The 15,568-nt window shown below is 38.0% G+C and overlaps 2 protein-coding genes across 2 annotated transcripts in view; one reads left to right on the forward strand and one right to left on the reverse strand.

Moving 5' to 3' along the window:
• The window catches only part of lsp1a (lymphocyte specific protein 1 a), a 67,418-nt gene extending 59,958 nt beyond the window's left edge, over window positions 1–7,460 (forward strand). The window contains exons 11-14 of the mRNA XM_074677719.1: window positions 112–207; window positions 680–766; window positions 1,173–1,281; window positions 6,834–7,460. Coding sequence (XP_074533820.1) covers window positions 112–207; window positions 680–766; window positions 1,173–1,281; window positions 6,834–6,856 — 315 coding nt within the window. The 3' untranslated portion in view covers window positions 6,857–7,460. The remainder of the gene's footprint in view (window positions 1–111; window positions 208–679; window positions 767–1,172; window positions 1,282–6,833) is intronic.
• Window positions 3,259–6,641, reverse strand: prr33 (proline rich 33). The gene has a single exon (XM_074678056.1). It carries the CDS (start codon window positions 6,639–6,641, stop codon window positions 3,567–3,569), a length of 3,075 nt encoding a protein of 1,024 aa, XP_074534157.1. The 3' UTR covers window positions 3,259–3,566.
• Window positions 7,461–15,568: the final 8,108 nt, after the last annotated feature.

The following is a 15,568-nucleotide window of genomic DNA, read 5'->3' on the forward strand; positions in this document are numbered from 1 at the left end:
TCTGCCCTTCGCCCAGTCTCCAAAAGGCCTCCAGAGAGCTGACCAATCAGAATACAGCGGGTCTGTGGAGCAGGGAGCACACAGTTAATCTCTTTCTTATCTCTTCATCAGGACACAGATGGGTTGAAGGTGGGCGTAGCCAACCGGATCACTCAGTGGGTCAAAGGTCCGACTGATGGAGGCAGACAGTCTCCGTGTAGACCGGCTGTAAGTCTCAACATTGAGCACCTTCACTTCTGCTGTGATGTGTTCAGGTGCAGCTCAAAGTTTGTGATGTTAGGTTTCCCTCTTGTGGAGAAACTGAGTCCAGCAGTGTCCAAGTCCTCACATCATTTGAGTATTAAAACTGCTTCTTTTTTTTCTTTGTTTGAACATTTTTCATAAATCAATACAACAGTTGAGGTTTTTTGAAATTCAGCAAAAACTTCCAAAAATTGTGGTTTCATATTTTCTTCGATGTTTCCAGACTCAGGAGCGAACTAGGCTAGCTGTTTCCCTTTGCTTCAAGTCTTTATGCTAAGCTAAGCTAATCACTTCCCTTACTTCTGCTTATCAGACAGAAATTTCTGAGCAGTTACAAAATAGATTGCCAAATAATGTTGAATTGCTCCTTTAAGAGTCTGTAGACAGGAAGTTGATTGTGTTCGTACTGAGTATTGATCGTTGATTGGTTTGTCAGGATGTGAAGCCGGGAGACGTGATGCAGAAAAAAAACCTGTGGGAGGGGATCAGGGACTCTTCAGATCAGCATGGGCAGAGAGCCAAGGTGAGCTCACACACACACACACACACACACACACACACACACACACAGACACACACATAGAAACACATACCCTGTGTGTTTTCTTATGTTATCATTAATACTGTACAAAAAAAATGTTTTGTTTTGTTTTTGCTGCTGACCCCGCAATCTTGTCATTCACTGACAACTTGATTTTAATCTACACACTCAACATTTTTATTACATAAAATTGACTATGATCATCAGAAAAGTTTTTTACACTTAGCTTTTTTACTTATTTTGATATTTATACAGAATCTGTGACACGCTAATGCTAGAACAGAAGAGCATTTTCCTACATGAAGCCCTGTTTTTGTGTACTTTATTCTTGCAGGATGATAAATGCATCACTCATAGTAAATAAAAGCTCTGTCTCTTCTCTTTTTAGGGATCAACAGCTGGTAAAAAGTATAAGTTTGTGGTCACCGGTCACGGGAAATACGAAAAGATCCCAGTGGATGACGAGGGCAGAGGAGAGTTCAGTAATGGAAAATCTGGTAAGACATCATAAAAAAAAATAACTAAATAAAAATATAATAATAATAATAATCATAAATAAATAGTTCAATAATTTTAATTACAATATAAAATAATAATAATAATAATAATGAAGTAGGAGTCAAGCACAGTTCTTAGTTTCCCCTATATTTGTTTTTGTTTGCCTAAGAATTTCTTGAAAATTATGTTTTCAGGAACACTTTTGGGAATTTGAACATTTTTTATTTTCTTAACTCTTTTATGGGAAAGAAAAAACACAGTTGAAATTGTCAATTCATTCTCATTTCATATAATAAATGTTAATCTGAGGTCATATTTGGTAGTTTTTCCATTTTCTAGACCTGACTGAATGTTGGGAAAAATAGATACACACATCAAAATTAAATCTTTTTCATTGTTTTATTTTTCATTAAAACAAAAGTTACAAAGATCATTAATAATTGATTTTTTTTTTCTTCCTTTTTTTTTATTACAAGTGCTATCATGTGAATAAGGAACAGAAGAGTCAAACTAGAAAACTGACTGCAGCTTCTCAAACGTCTGCAGTTTAGGATCCAAGTGTCTCTTAAATATTTCAACCAACATTTATCAGCCACTTACAAAAGTACAGACTTTTATTGAATAATCAGAAAAATTTAAGTTACTGTCATGAAACTAAAATAATTTTGATTTCTTCTCAAACTCTTGCGCATACTGACCTTTGACCTCACAGTTCCTTCTCTTACTGACAACTTACTTCAACAACTTACACAAGCTTTCAGTGCAGAGATCACCCTGCCATTCACTTCGTAATTCCTTCCTATATATGTGCCTGAGACAATAAGAAATCTGGTAACGACATATAAATGTCCCAAAGTCCTGAGAAAATGTCTTTATTGGTACCAAATCCAAATTTATTAGAGTTTTTCACAACCTGGAAATGATCTATGAGCATAGTCACGGTGCTGTATCCAGTTTAATTTATTCAGTTAGCTTTTGAGAGTTTGAATGTTATATAATTTTCAGATTCAAGTCTGTGTTTCTGTGCTTATTGCTCATTGTGGAGAATAATTTTGTCCTAGCCTTTTAGAAATTTAAAATATTTGAAAAATTTAAAGCAATTTTAGGAAAACATGTTATCAAAATAAAAAGTATTCTTTCAAAAAATGCAAAACTTTTGCAATTTTTTAAAATAATAAAAAAAAGAAACTGAAAATTTAAGCAAATGTATTAAACATCAAAATTAATCAATATATTTTAAGACTTTTTCTTTGATTTAAAAAATATTTTTCTTTTTCAAATTTCTGATATTTCATTTTTGATTTTTTTTAATTAAAAAACGTTTTTTTTTTATTTTACACGAACACAATTTTTTGAAGAATAAATTTTTTCCCCTTTTTTTTTTTTTTAGAAATTATAGAAATTTAAAAAATCATAAAAGTTTTGCAAATTTTTTACTTTTACATTTTTTAGAAATGTTTACAGATTTTTTATTTCCTTTTTTTGTATCTTTTTCAAAATGTTTGCATTACTCATAACGTATAAGTGAAACAGACAATAAACAGATGCTGGCTTCCTTTCTTTGCCAGTTTCACTACAAAACTGAAGAAATTTTTGCTTAAGTAAAGTTTTATTGGTCTTATTTTTTAAACCTGTCTAAACTTTGCTCGTTAAAAAAAGAAGAAAATTTAAATGCTATTCTTTCAAAGAATTAAAAAAGACTTAAAACTACAAACTTATCTATCAGTCTTAAAAAAACACACACACATTTGTCTATTAAAACCATCTTTTACTTAGCAAAAGGACTCACCCTGAGTGAGAAGCACCATTCTGAATATCCGGATGTTTTTATGACCACTAAGTCATACAATTTGTAAAAAGAAACTAGAAGTTGCCTTTTAAGATTCATACCCAAATATTTTGTACTTACTAGGATCATGTCTGCAAAGGAACAAATGAGAAGCTCTGAATGTATTTAAAACATAAACGCTTTAATCTGAAGTCACGTCTGAATGACCTTAAGACAAATGTAGCTCTCTCTTTCCAGCGAATCCACAAATACAAACATTAAACATCCAGACGACCAATCACACAATTGCAACACAAAGCATTTGTCAAGTAAAAAGAAAAAGTTCAGGCCGAGTTTCTCTACCACACTGCCACAAACATCATCGATGAACACAAAGACTACCACGAATCCAGACCTGTACATAAGTTCTGTCGCTAAGATTTCTGCACCTGTACATAAAACACGTAAAATCACTTTTTTTCTTTACATTTTCATGGTTATATCTTATTTAAAAGCTTAAGTAGCAGTGAACCCCCTGGCTGTTCTGTTAAAGTCTTTTGGTTCCTCTTCTTTACCTTTCCGCCCGATCAAACCCATTTCAAAAACAGTCGAAATTTTCGTCACCGGCCTCGACGCTGCCTCTTTCAGCTTCTTGGCGTCAAACTTTGGACTAAAAAGCAGCACGGGCAGCCGGTGCGCAAACGAAGGTATCTCTTTCGGTTCATCCGTTTTCTCTTCCTCCTTCTCCTTCTCGCTCTTGCTCAACTCGATCTGGTGCATGATGTTCTCTTTGGTGGAAAACATCTGGAAGAGGACGGCGTCCCACATCTTGGTTGCTTTGGGAGTGTCTGGGGTTTGGTTCTCGTCCGGAGCTGCCGGCTTCTCGCTGGCCTTCTCAACAACCTTCTTGGCCTCGCTCTGGTCCTGACCTGTGGTCACCTTCTCAGAGCCTGTCTCTGGGAATTGGGGCTCTTCCTGCTCCACCACCATGTGCTTTTTGAGTCTGGACCACCCGCTCATCTTGGATTTCACTCCCTTTGGCTTCTGTAAGACCTTGAGTAAGGGCTCAGCAGGGAGGGATTCATTGCTTTCCTTTTTATCCGGCGTTGTGGTTGCTTCTGTCTTCTTTTCTTTTCCTTTGTCTTCACTTCCTGTTTTAGCAGGAAGAGTACTTGGCTTTGCTGCAGGTTTGCTTGGCTCTTTTTTATCTTGGACTTCAGTTTTTGCCTTCTGCTCAGCAGGCTGGACTTTATCTTTGCCTAAAAGTTTCCTCACAGCCTTCAGAGAATCCTGGTCGTCACTTTTTGGCTTGGCTTCAGGAGTCTTTGGCTTTGGTTTCGCGACCTCTTGAACTACTGGTTCCACCTTCTTTATCTCAGGCGTTTTCACCTCTACCCTTGGCGGTGCAGCCTTGGGTGGTTCTGGTTTCACAGTTTTCTCTTGTTTTGCTGCAACCTGACTGGACACTGTACTTATCTCCTGTGTTCCTGGGGAGTCAGATGCTTGTGAGACGACGATAACAGGCACAGAGGGAGCAGCAGCCCTCGAAGGACCAACAACTTTGGGTGTTTCTTTGACTTTTGGAGCCTCGGTTATAGCTGGTTCTTTGGGAGGTTCTTGGGTTGGTGCTTTGGATAGTGTTGATTCCTCTTTTGCAGCTTCAACCTCCCCTTCAGCTGTCGCCTTCAAGCTGCCGATTCCAAACGCTGGAGTGAACGTCTTGATTCCACCATAAGCAGCATATTCGGCTGGCGTCAGTCCCCGATAGGAAGACTTGGATTTCTGAGCGACTTGCGTTGGGGTTTTCGGTCTCTGGAAGGCTACAGGTGATACACCAGAAGGTGACGTCCCATATGTTGGCGTTTTTGGTCTCTTGTAGCCAGGTGATGTGCTCAAAAGTCTGGAAGCCTCGAATGTTGGAGTCTTGGGTCTCTGATAGCCGTACGTCGTCACTGCTGGTGCCGTGGGCTGAGGTGTAGGCGTAAGAGATCCAGATGGAGTTGTTGCGATGTTTCCTCTTGTCAGATCAGACTCTGATTTTGCCTTTGTTATAGTTTGTTGAACTGGTTTAGCTGCAGGCTTTGCATCTGGAAGAATGTCTCCATTTGGTATCGTTTCTGTCGGCTTTGGCTCAGGAGTTGCTGCGCTCAGGGAAGCAGAAGCACCACCTTCAACTGTTTTTGGTGTTCTTGACCTCTCTGGCTCAACCGTGGACACCGCAAACAAGAGAGGATTGGTTCTGGAGACTTCGAAGACAGGTGTTGGTGCCCGTTGGTACGCTGGGGTCCTGGGCCGTCCTGCTGAGATTCTTGATTGGAACTCATAAGTTGGTGTTCTGACTCTGGTTTCGGATGTCGGAGTGGCTCTTTTGACTTCTGTCGTCGGAGTGGCTCTTTTGATTTCCGCCGTCGGAGTGGCTCTTTTGATTTCTGCCGTTGGAGTGGCTCTTTTGATTTCCGTCGTTGGAGTGGCTCTTTTTATTTCCGTCGTTGGAGTGGCTCTTTTTATTTCTGCCGTCGGAGTTGCTCTTTTCAGCTCAGATGTTGGAGTTATTGCTTTACTCATCTCTGCTGTTGGTGTCGCACCTCTTGTGGCGTCAATAGTCGGTGTCTTCCTCTGGGGATCTGGACCCAGCAGAGGCGCTTGGGTTGTCGGTGTTGTACCTCTTGTTCCCTCAGACGCTAGAGTGAAATCTTGCTTTGTTTCTGTTTTACTCTGAGGTACAGTGCCTCCAATATTGGTTAGTCCAGCTGTGTCGTACACAGGTGGGGTCCTGGATGTCTCGTAATAGGATGTGCTTGCTGTGTACATCCTAATTTGAGGGACATCAAACATGGGTTTTGGTGACCTTGAAGGCTCTGTTGCTTTGAATGTTGGTCGTGGACTTTTGGATTTGAATGGGGTCAGCACAGTGAGAGGACGAGTCAAGGGTGGAGTCCCTGTTGCTTGATAAGGAGTGGGACCTGGACTAATGGGTTTTGGCTGTGGGGTACCAACAGCTGTGACAGGCCTCAGACCAGCGGAGGTATCACCATACGTACCGTAAGCTGGTACTGCTGGTTCATGCGCAGGGAAAGCTGGCAGAGTTATTTTGGGCACTGGCGGCTGGGCGACTGGCTCAGGGGTTGGTGAGACTCCTGAAATGTGAACCGATGCAGAGTATGAAAACTGCGTGGTAACATTTTGTGAGTAGGAGTATGACGGGGCTGCCACCGTCTGAGGCGAGAACCTTGCTCCTCGACCATACGCTGCACGCTGCGGGTAAGGCGATGCAACATGTTGATACAGCGGCCTGACGGTGAACCGTGCAGGCTGCTGGACGGTGTAGAGGCTGAACGGCGTCTCTGGAGTCTTGGGCGGCGTGGAGTGGTCACTGTGCTCAAGGTCAGGGCTTGCTTCATTCACGGGGGAAAGGCTTGAGCGGAAAGGCGCAGCGGTCTGCGATGCTTGAGCTGAGGCCTTTTTCTTGGCCGATCTCTTGAGGAGCTTCTGAAGCCGAACATTATCCTTTCCAGGCTTGGGCAGCAGGGGCGGGGGGTACTGCTGGGAAAGCAGGCCCGGCTGAGTTATAGCACCATAAGCGATAGCCATGAGCGCCTCCGCACCCTGTGGGCAAACAAAATTAGAAAAGGTCAGCAAGAGAAGCTCTGTTGTAACTCAAATTTTCTTGGATTTTGCAACTCCAAAAAGTTGCCTTAACTCTATTTTTGTCACTTAATAAGTTGTCCAAAAATGTAGACAGTGATTTTTTTTGTGTTTAACATTTTTTTCTGTCTTTTTCAGATTCATATCACGGTGATTACTGAGCAGACATCAGACCTTCATTTAGCTCCAGCCCTGAACCTTTGGGACCATCAGCCGGCTACAACAGAAGCAGACTCTCATCCGAACCCCGTGCCTGACTCCCAAAGTCGTATGGATACAAACCAAGAACACAAGCCCAAAAGTTTTGACCATCAGATGTTTCCTCTCTGTTTTTGTATTATCTGATTTTCTCTTTCTGTCGTTATGTATATATCTGACTGTGAGCTTTAATGTGTCTCTCTTATTCCTCACTGTGCTGAGTCTGCCGATCATTTCAGCTTGTTCATCTCCAGCTGTTTGTTTTTCAAATAGAAGAAGTTTTATGTTTCAGTCGTCTGTTCTGCACTTACACTTTGGCTAAACAACAATCTGACACAGCTGGAGACATTTATTTTATCACAATTGTAAAAGTTTTATCATTGGTAACTTCAACTTCAGTATCATCTCACACACCCCTATCATTCAAACAGATGATTTTTACAATCAAACTTTGTTTATTAGTTTTATGCCTTTAAATGTGTCTCTGTACCTTCCATATTATTTTACCAAGATTTCTTTCTCTATGTTAATAACCCTTTTCTTCAATAAATTAAAAATATTTTCTAATTTTTTTCCGTTGATTTCTATAGATATGAACACAGCTACACTTAAAATAGCATCATATCAAAAAATAGATAAATAATAAATCAAAAATGAATAAATTCCTGTTTTTACAAGACAGCATCTCATTAAAAAAATGGAATTCTAAAATAAGTAAATTCCTGTTTTTATGAGATAGTTATGTCCTAAAAACAAGAGGTTTTATTTATTTATTTTCCAAAAAAATGCAATACGCCACCATACCAAGATGTTTGCAAATTTTACTTATAAGAACTTAAAACATCACCCAATATTTTGAGGCAACATTCCCAGACCATATGACTAAATATTTTTTATATTAGAAGGTAAAAGTTAAATGTTTATTCGGGCCTTAAAAAAAATCTCACAAGTACAGAAACTACCACTTTAACTGCTGTAAACCCTTGGGTGATTCCTGATCCTTAGAGGATGATCCACTTAAATAACTTGGGTAAAACTATTTACTGTTATTTGTAGTATTTGCTACCCAAGAAATATAAAGGTTAAATTTCTTTATCAAACTTCTCAGAAGATACACCCCTTATATTATATTATATTATATTATTTTATTTTATATTATATTATATTATATTATATTATATTATATTATATTATACTATATTATATTATATCATATTATATTTTATTATATTATATCATATTGTATTATTTTGAATTATATTATATTTTATTTCATTACATTATATTATATTATTTTGAATTATATTATATTATATTATATTTCATTACATTATATTATATTATATTATTTTATAATTTATTATATTATATTTCATTACATTATATTATATTATATTATATTATATTATATTATATTATATTATATTATTTTATAATATATTATATTATATTATATTTCATTACATTATATTATATTATATTATTTTATAATATATTATATTATATTATATTATATTATATTATATCATATTGTATTATTTTGAATTATATTATATCATATTATATTGTATTTCAGTACATTATATTATATTATATTATATTATATTATATTATATTATATTATATTATATTATATTATATTATATTATATTATACGTGTACAGTTGGAGTGAGTATTGCCAAGAACGATACGATACACATCATGATACTTGAGTCCTGATATGATAATATCACAATATTGTGATATATTGCAATATTCTTCAAACTTTACTGTTTGAATGAAAACAACTTTTCTATTTTACTGTGTTTGAAATAAAGAAAGTGTTTCATACTAACACCTAACTTGAAATCATAAAGTTTGTCGCTTAAACTACTGTGACATTAAACTAATGTTGCAAAAAAAACTATTGGGTGAAAGATGTGGTCAGTGGGTGAAACTAAAAAATGTCACTTGGTGTAACCAATGTTACTCATAACAAATTTAGTATCGTGCAAAACATGGCCCATAATTATTTTATCAGTCTACTACACTATGAAAATCAAACTTCAAATGATTTTAAAATAACTGACTTAAGAATAGAGAGAAAACATTGATGTTTACGGCATCAAAACCCACATCATCAAGTTTAGGAATAAAATATTTTAAATCTATTGTACAGTTTATGGGCAACCTACAGCAGAGTAGCTCTTCAGCGCCATCTACCCCAGTGGAGGTGCGGAAGAGGAACTGTACTCTCAACTCATCTAAAATATTAATTTTTACTTAAACAAAAATATCATTTTTTTTCACACCTCTAATGTTCAGCCTATGTAACTTAACTCCACACACAAATATCTTAATTTCTGATTGAGTAAGTGTTGTTTCTGAAATCAGATATGAGTTCTCTAAACAAACAGGGGAATCAAGGTAGACTCCTCCTGGATGATGTTACCCCCTCACAGCTGATCCTGGGCCTAATTATAGAGAGGACGTCGGCCAATCACCTGCCTCCCCCTTTTAAGACTCCCTGCTTTTTACAGACTGCATCACTTTCATGAAAACAGTAAATCAGTGCTGTGATCCAGATCAGATGAAGTCTCTGTAACTTCAGCTGCCGTCTGGGTATCAGGAACAAACAACACGTAACTGGAGAGCAGATAATTAAAGTGTCTGAAAACTGGGATGACTTTCAGCTCAAAGAGTTGTTGTGTTTAGTTTATTTCGTTAATTTACATCATTACATCACTTTCTTATTCAGGCACTTTTTGACTTTTTATAGTCTACTCTGCTTGTTTGTATCACTATTTTGGCCCACAGGTGTCCAAGAGCAACCCCATGGTAGGACAGTGCAGCCCCTGGTAACCATGGAAACAACGGCAAATGAATGAAAACTGGTTAATCCTCAGGGAATCATGGAAAAGCAGCAAATTTGTCAGAAACTGATATTTTATGTGGATCATGAAACTGATTCTAGCTCCTGTGATCAGAGAAGTGAATAAATGACATAATCAGGGTAAATCCTCTGGGAACTATGAAAATCACATAAATTGTACAATAATAAAGCTTTGTTTGAGGAGACGCTGATATTGACATTTCATGCTTTAAAAGCAAAGCTGTTGGACCTTCAGGGCTGACTAGTATTTTAACAAAATCACTTAAAATCAGCCTCTAGAAACCATGAATATTCAAGGCAGATTTTATGATAATCTGGTGATTAATGTGAGGATGCCATTATACCTGAATTTGATATTTGTTTCTAAATTCTTTTATATAAAAAGGGGGCAGAAAAGTAGTTCATCGACGTAAACAAGGTTAACTCTCTGGAAACCATAAAAACATCATCAAATTTCATGACAAATGAGATGTTGGTTGAAAAAATGCTGAACTCTACACAGTTTTATTACTTGCATTAAGCAATGGCTGATTATGCTGCTTGAGGAAAGGGTAATAATTCAACATCCTCAGGGTTCACCCTCTAGAAACCAGAAATAAATAAAGCAAATCTATGGAAATATGGTGTTGGCTATACAAATTCTGAAATCTAGATTTTTACATTTCTTTCAAAATTATTATTCCTGATTTTTGCCTAGGGTTATGCCTCAAATACACCAGATCTTATCACTCGATCTTCCTTACGCTGAATTTATGCATCACAGCTCCTTGTTTGTCAAAAAAAGGATGGCTGCGTATTACCCTCGACGTGACGGACCAGCCACACAGGTGTACTGCAACGAAACAGATCCCGAGTGATTTATCACATTGGCTTGAATGGATATCTAATCCATCTGCCGGGACTGAACAGACGCAACTGGTGTATTTCAGCCGTTAGGGTCATAATTAATGGACATAATGAAGGTTCATCCCCTGGAAACCATGAATCTAACTCATATTCAATGATAAACCATGTAGGTTGAGAAAATGCTGAAATCTCAATTTTGATAAATGTAGGTATGCACCAATATTAAAATTCTGGCTGATATCCAATATTTACTGATATCAATATTGGTTAAAAAAAAATCTGTTGTGATTGAACTGAAAATCATGCAAACTGAATTTTTCAATATTTCCCCTAATTTTCAAGCTGGTTTTCCCAGTCCAATTTTCTTAGTCAGTTTTGGTTTTTACAAAGTCATAGAAAACAATATTGTTTGGGTCTTGAAAGATTGTTCAAGATAGTCTAAAAATGGCTGGCAGCCAATGAGCAAATATCGTCCCACTTTTACACATTGGCCAATACCAATACTGAAACCAATAGGGATGGGTACCGAATTAGGTACTTTTATAGGCACCGACTGAATTCTGTCAGAAGTTCTGGGTACCGATTCATGTAAACTCAAGGTACCATGTTTAGGTACCTGAATGCATCTTTGTAACTGTGAGGGAGTGGAAGAGTAGGTGATTTTCCATGCTGGGCCTGAACACAGCATTACAAGGTTACATATTGAAGAATAAATATGTTAAATTGAAAAAAAATTGCATTTTATTATTCAATGAATTGATGTTTTTTACCACATAAACACACAAAAGTACCATAATTTGGTACTGCTGAGTACCAATACTGATTGCCAGGTACCATATCATCCCAAATGTGAAAGGTACCCATCCCTGGATACCAGTATATTGTGCATCCCCAGATAAATACATAAGCTTGTTAAGCTTGTTAAGCTTAGAGCTGGGGTTGTAGTTTCACAGCATCATATACGGGTTCAAATTCATGAAAATGTGCTGGATGCAGAGAATTTTGCATCTAGATTCAGATTTTTCTCATAAAAAATGAGTGCTAATCATTGTAAATACTGTAAGTACTTTGGGTCAGGGTCGTGATCCTGTGACACTGTTTAGTTTCATCCTCTGGGACCACAAGTTGTGGGACAAATTTAATGTCATTTAAAAAAAAGAATAATCGGGTTATCCAGTAGAGATCCCGAGTTAACTGTTAACCAGCTGTTTTTTACTTTGCTTATTTGTCGCGTCAGTATTCTCTCACGTCTCTTCCCATATAAACACTCTCATACAGCCGTGTATAAATATCTGCTGAAGGGTGAAAGTGAATGCAGAGCATGTGACCTCATGACATCACAGCCCAATGACACCTGATAGTGTCTCATATATGTGTTGTCACTGAGATTAACCAATCACAGGTGAGGACTGAGTTCTATATAAATGGATGGTGAAATGGAAACACCTATCTGTTGATCGTCTGCATACATGTTTAGTTCTTATTTAGTTTTGTTTTAACTTATTTTTTTTTAAGTATTTACGACAAAAAGCTCAATCAAAACAGGCAGAAGCCTCCAGAAGACCCAGAATTGCAGGAAGACAGCCATCAGCTGCACTGAATCAAGAATTATGGGAACAGAGAGAGATCGTTTGGTACTCTAAGCTTACAAATGTGTTTTATCACTTCAGAAATAGCTCCTCACTAGCATCACGTTTCATTAATAATCGACTCTAATTTAAGTTATGAGTCATATTTGTTTACGATTAGACTATCCACAGGGTTTGGGTTTCAGGCATGGTGCAGTCAGTATAAAAACAACTGTTTAATATCCTCAGTTCACTATGTGTGTCACCTCAGTGAAATGTAGGCCAGAGCTAGTCGACTTTAAAGCCTCCTACCCCCCTCCCTGCTGGACCTGCTGCTCGCCTGACACACGAGAGCCCACTCCTCCTTTTAAGGCTCTGGTAGGCTCGGTATTTGGAGCGCCTTCAGGATGCAAGTTCAAAAGAGGAAAGGGTAATAATAGCTGTGTAATAAAAACCTTGCAGGTCTACAATGGCCTCCTCAAGAAAATGAATCCGCCCCAAAAATTCAGTGAAGTTGTGAAGATTCGATGAGAAAACAGAGATTGGATGGAAAAAGGAGGAACGTACCAGGTCAAAACTTGTTGCTGGTGTTCAGAGCACTCCAGGCAGGGTCCCCTTCAAATGCAAGACAGAACATTGATGTCAAATATCTAAATTAACTTTTCCCGCCCAAAATAACACGCTAATGTTAAAAGCAGAAGCTTTAATGTGACCACGGTTGAGTCATTCCTCAGAGCAGCCAGGACAGATAAGTGACACGGCACACAGTGTGTTTTGAAGCCACAGGGAGTAGAAACAGCACACGGCTAACACTTAGCTCAGGCTTCTGGTGCTTTAATGTTGCACTAAGGACGAGAAAGACACCCTGAGCTCTCCAAACATGTCAGACCCCTGCCTGCCGAGGCGGGGGATCCTGCGTTCGACACCAGCTGCCTCCCTCACACGTCTAACAGCTTCCTGGCCCTCTATCTGGAGAATAAAAGGTGTAATTATGGGGTGTTTACCTGTGCGACTGCTGCTCGGGGGGCGGCCGGACGGCTGCTGCCTGCTTGTCCCAGCCCGGAGTGTCAGAGCGGCAGGTTCATGTTGAGCCCAACTCGACCCCCCTTCCTACAAATGGAAGGAACAGACGCCATGAGAGTCCAAAAATAAATGCTGAGCCCCTTGAGCTGCTCAGAGTGACAGCAGCGTCGGCGTGCGAGCTCAACGCAGCGCTGCGCGTAGAGGCTACTGGACATTAGGTTTCACCACCCAAGGGCTCTAAAAGTGGGCTCCGGGGGCCACCCAGGGGTCCCTAAAGGATGTGCCAGGGATGACAGAAAGGGGGCTCCACAAAGTTTGATCTGAGCTCTATGGATGTAGTTATAGATCAGGTGATCTTAACCTGTGGAGGCTGATGGCTTTCTACCTAACGCAAGGTTCTGCTCAGGTTTCTGCCAGTTTGATGCTGCTAATGCTGTCTCTTAGTAACCTCAAGTGTTAAAAGTTAGCATGAATGTATACTGAATATTTGACATCTGAAGCTGTTCATGGTGAGATTTTTGCTCATTGCCATGTGTGATATTGGACCAATGATATTTGACATTTTTATGTTTCATTCATGCTTTTTTTAGAATAGAATTTTATTTGTCATTGTAACAAGTACAACTAAATTGCAAAAGCCCTTCAGTCAATGCAAAACAGCTTAAATTTGCAAGATATCTGCCGTAAAAGTTCAGGAGCATTGAAGACATAGAGGTAATTGTTAGATTGTAATTATATGACGACAAAAATGATCATGTTCTTAAAAAAATATTGCGATTAGACTTTATGTTCAGAGTGATGTGCAACTTTCAAGGTTCAAGATAAATCAAGTTCAATTTTAAGAGCACTATTTATTCTCACTGATTCATTGTATGCTCATTAATATAAGCAAAAATTAGTTTTACATCAAGCTGTGTTTATTATCATGATCAGTGATGCTTTTTGTATCTTGTAGAACTGTCATAATTGCCTGCAATGTTACTTACCACCTTTGGTCTTCAGTTTTTAATATGATGCACACAGTTTTTCTTTTTCCTTTTTTATCTGGCTGTGCACATTATTATTCACTTTCAGCAGTATAATATATTATATTCATTATACCAATTTATTTGAACATCAGACTTTCTTTTGCTCAATGTCATATGCAAAACATTAAATCTATTTTTTCATCACTGACTTGTATCAAGTTTTGCAATATTACTTTTAAACATCCAATTTTGTTCACTAATGTGTATTTTTTCATGTTTCAGGGAGGAAATCAGGGAGGATTCCAGCACTTCAGATCCATCTTCATAACTTTCTGTTTAGCAATATTGCTTTCACTTTCACTGCAATATTATTTACATTCATGTCATGTACAGTTAAATATCATTGCCAGTTCTGCTATAAAACGTGCTAACGTGATGCTGTTTCTTTTATAATAAGGTACAGTTTATCTGTATTCAACCCTTGAAGAGGCTGTGAGGACTTTCTGGAAAAATTAACAGTAGCGCTAGCAATAAAGACTCCGTTCCCCATGAGCACTTGCTCCACATTGTGCGGACCAAGCGTGTGTTTGTTTTGAAAAATGACAGCAGATCCTTTTAACACTACTTTTCTTTGTTCAAGACAACTTTTTACCAGCTACAACATGACGAGGGAATAATTTATCAACTGCTACGTGGAGCTCTTGTTTGAAACGTGACAACAATCTTCAATTTCGCTGTACTTGTTACGATGACAATAAAGTTCTATTCTATTCTAACAAGCAAAGTTGTAATTGTAGCATAGTGCTAGTTGCAGCCCAATGCTCTGAGACGTGTCTGTAACATGAAATGTAAGCAATCCTGGTTATATCCTGCCAGCCTGTAGCTTGTGTTTTACCCTTTACCTCATGTTTTAGCTTGTAGCTCATGCTCATTGCTCTCCAATTTAGCTTTTTTTGCTTCTCTGTCCTTTTTCTTTGAACAGCTAGGCTCCTGTGGCCTACACAAAATTAATCACAGAAATAGTTTTCAGATGAGAAGAACACAGACTTTTCTTCTCTGTACTACACTTCAACAGCCACAACAGCGTTGTGTTGTCGTAGGGAGTCTGATTTGCCATAAATGAATCCAGTCCTCCCCGATTCAATCTGGAAGCTAATAAATAACATTAAGGAATAACCTATGTTGGTGCTGGTAATATCATTTTTACCTGTGGATTACAACCATGAAGGGAGACTTTTTTAAGGTCACTTTGAAAGTCCTCAAAGCCTTTTTAAGTAGTTAAAAATGTGTTTCATACATCATATTTTTGTAATTCATGTGCATGTATTTTTCATACTTTTGTGTGGTAATGTTGGAGCAAAGTTGTAGCTGGTTCTCAAACTGGGGGTCAAGCCCCC

The sequence above is a fragment of the Halichoeres trimaculatus genome, unplaced genomic scaffold, assembly GCF_033239565.1.
Source record: "Halichoeres trimaculatus isolate MK-OKI-2021-1 unplaced genomic scaffold, fHalTri1.1 fHalTri1_scaffold_10, whole genome shotgun sequence".
NCBI classification, from domain to species: domain Eukaryota; kingdom Metazoa; phylum Chordata; class Actinopteri; order Labriformes; family Labridae; genus Halichoeres; species Halichoeres trimaculatus.

Coding starts and splice junctions, on each gene's coding strand:
- prr33 (XM_074678056.1), bottom strand. CDS start 6,641: ATGGCTATCGCTTATGGTGCTATAACTCAGCCGGGCCTGCTTTCCCAG.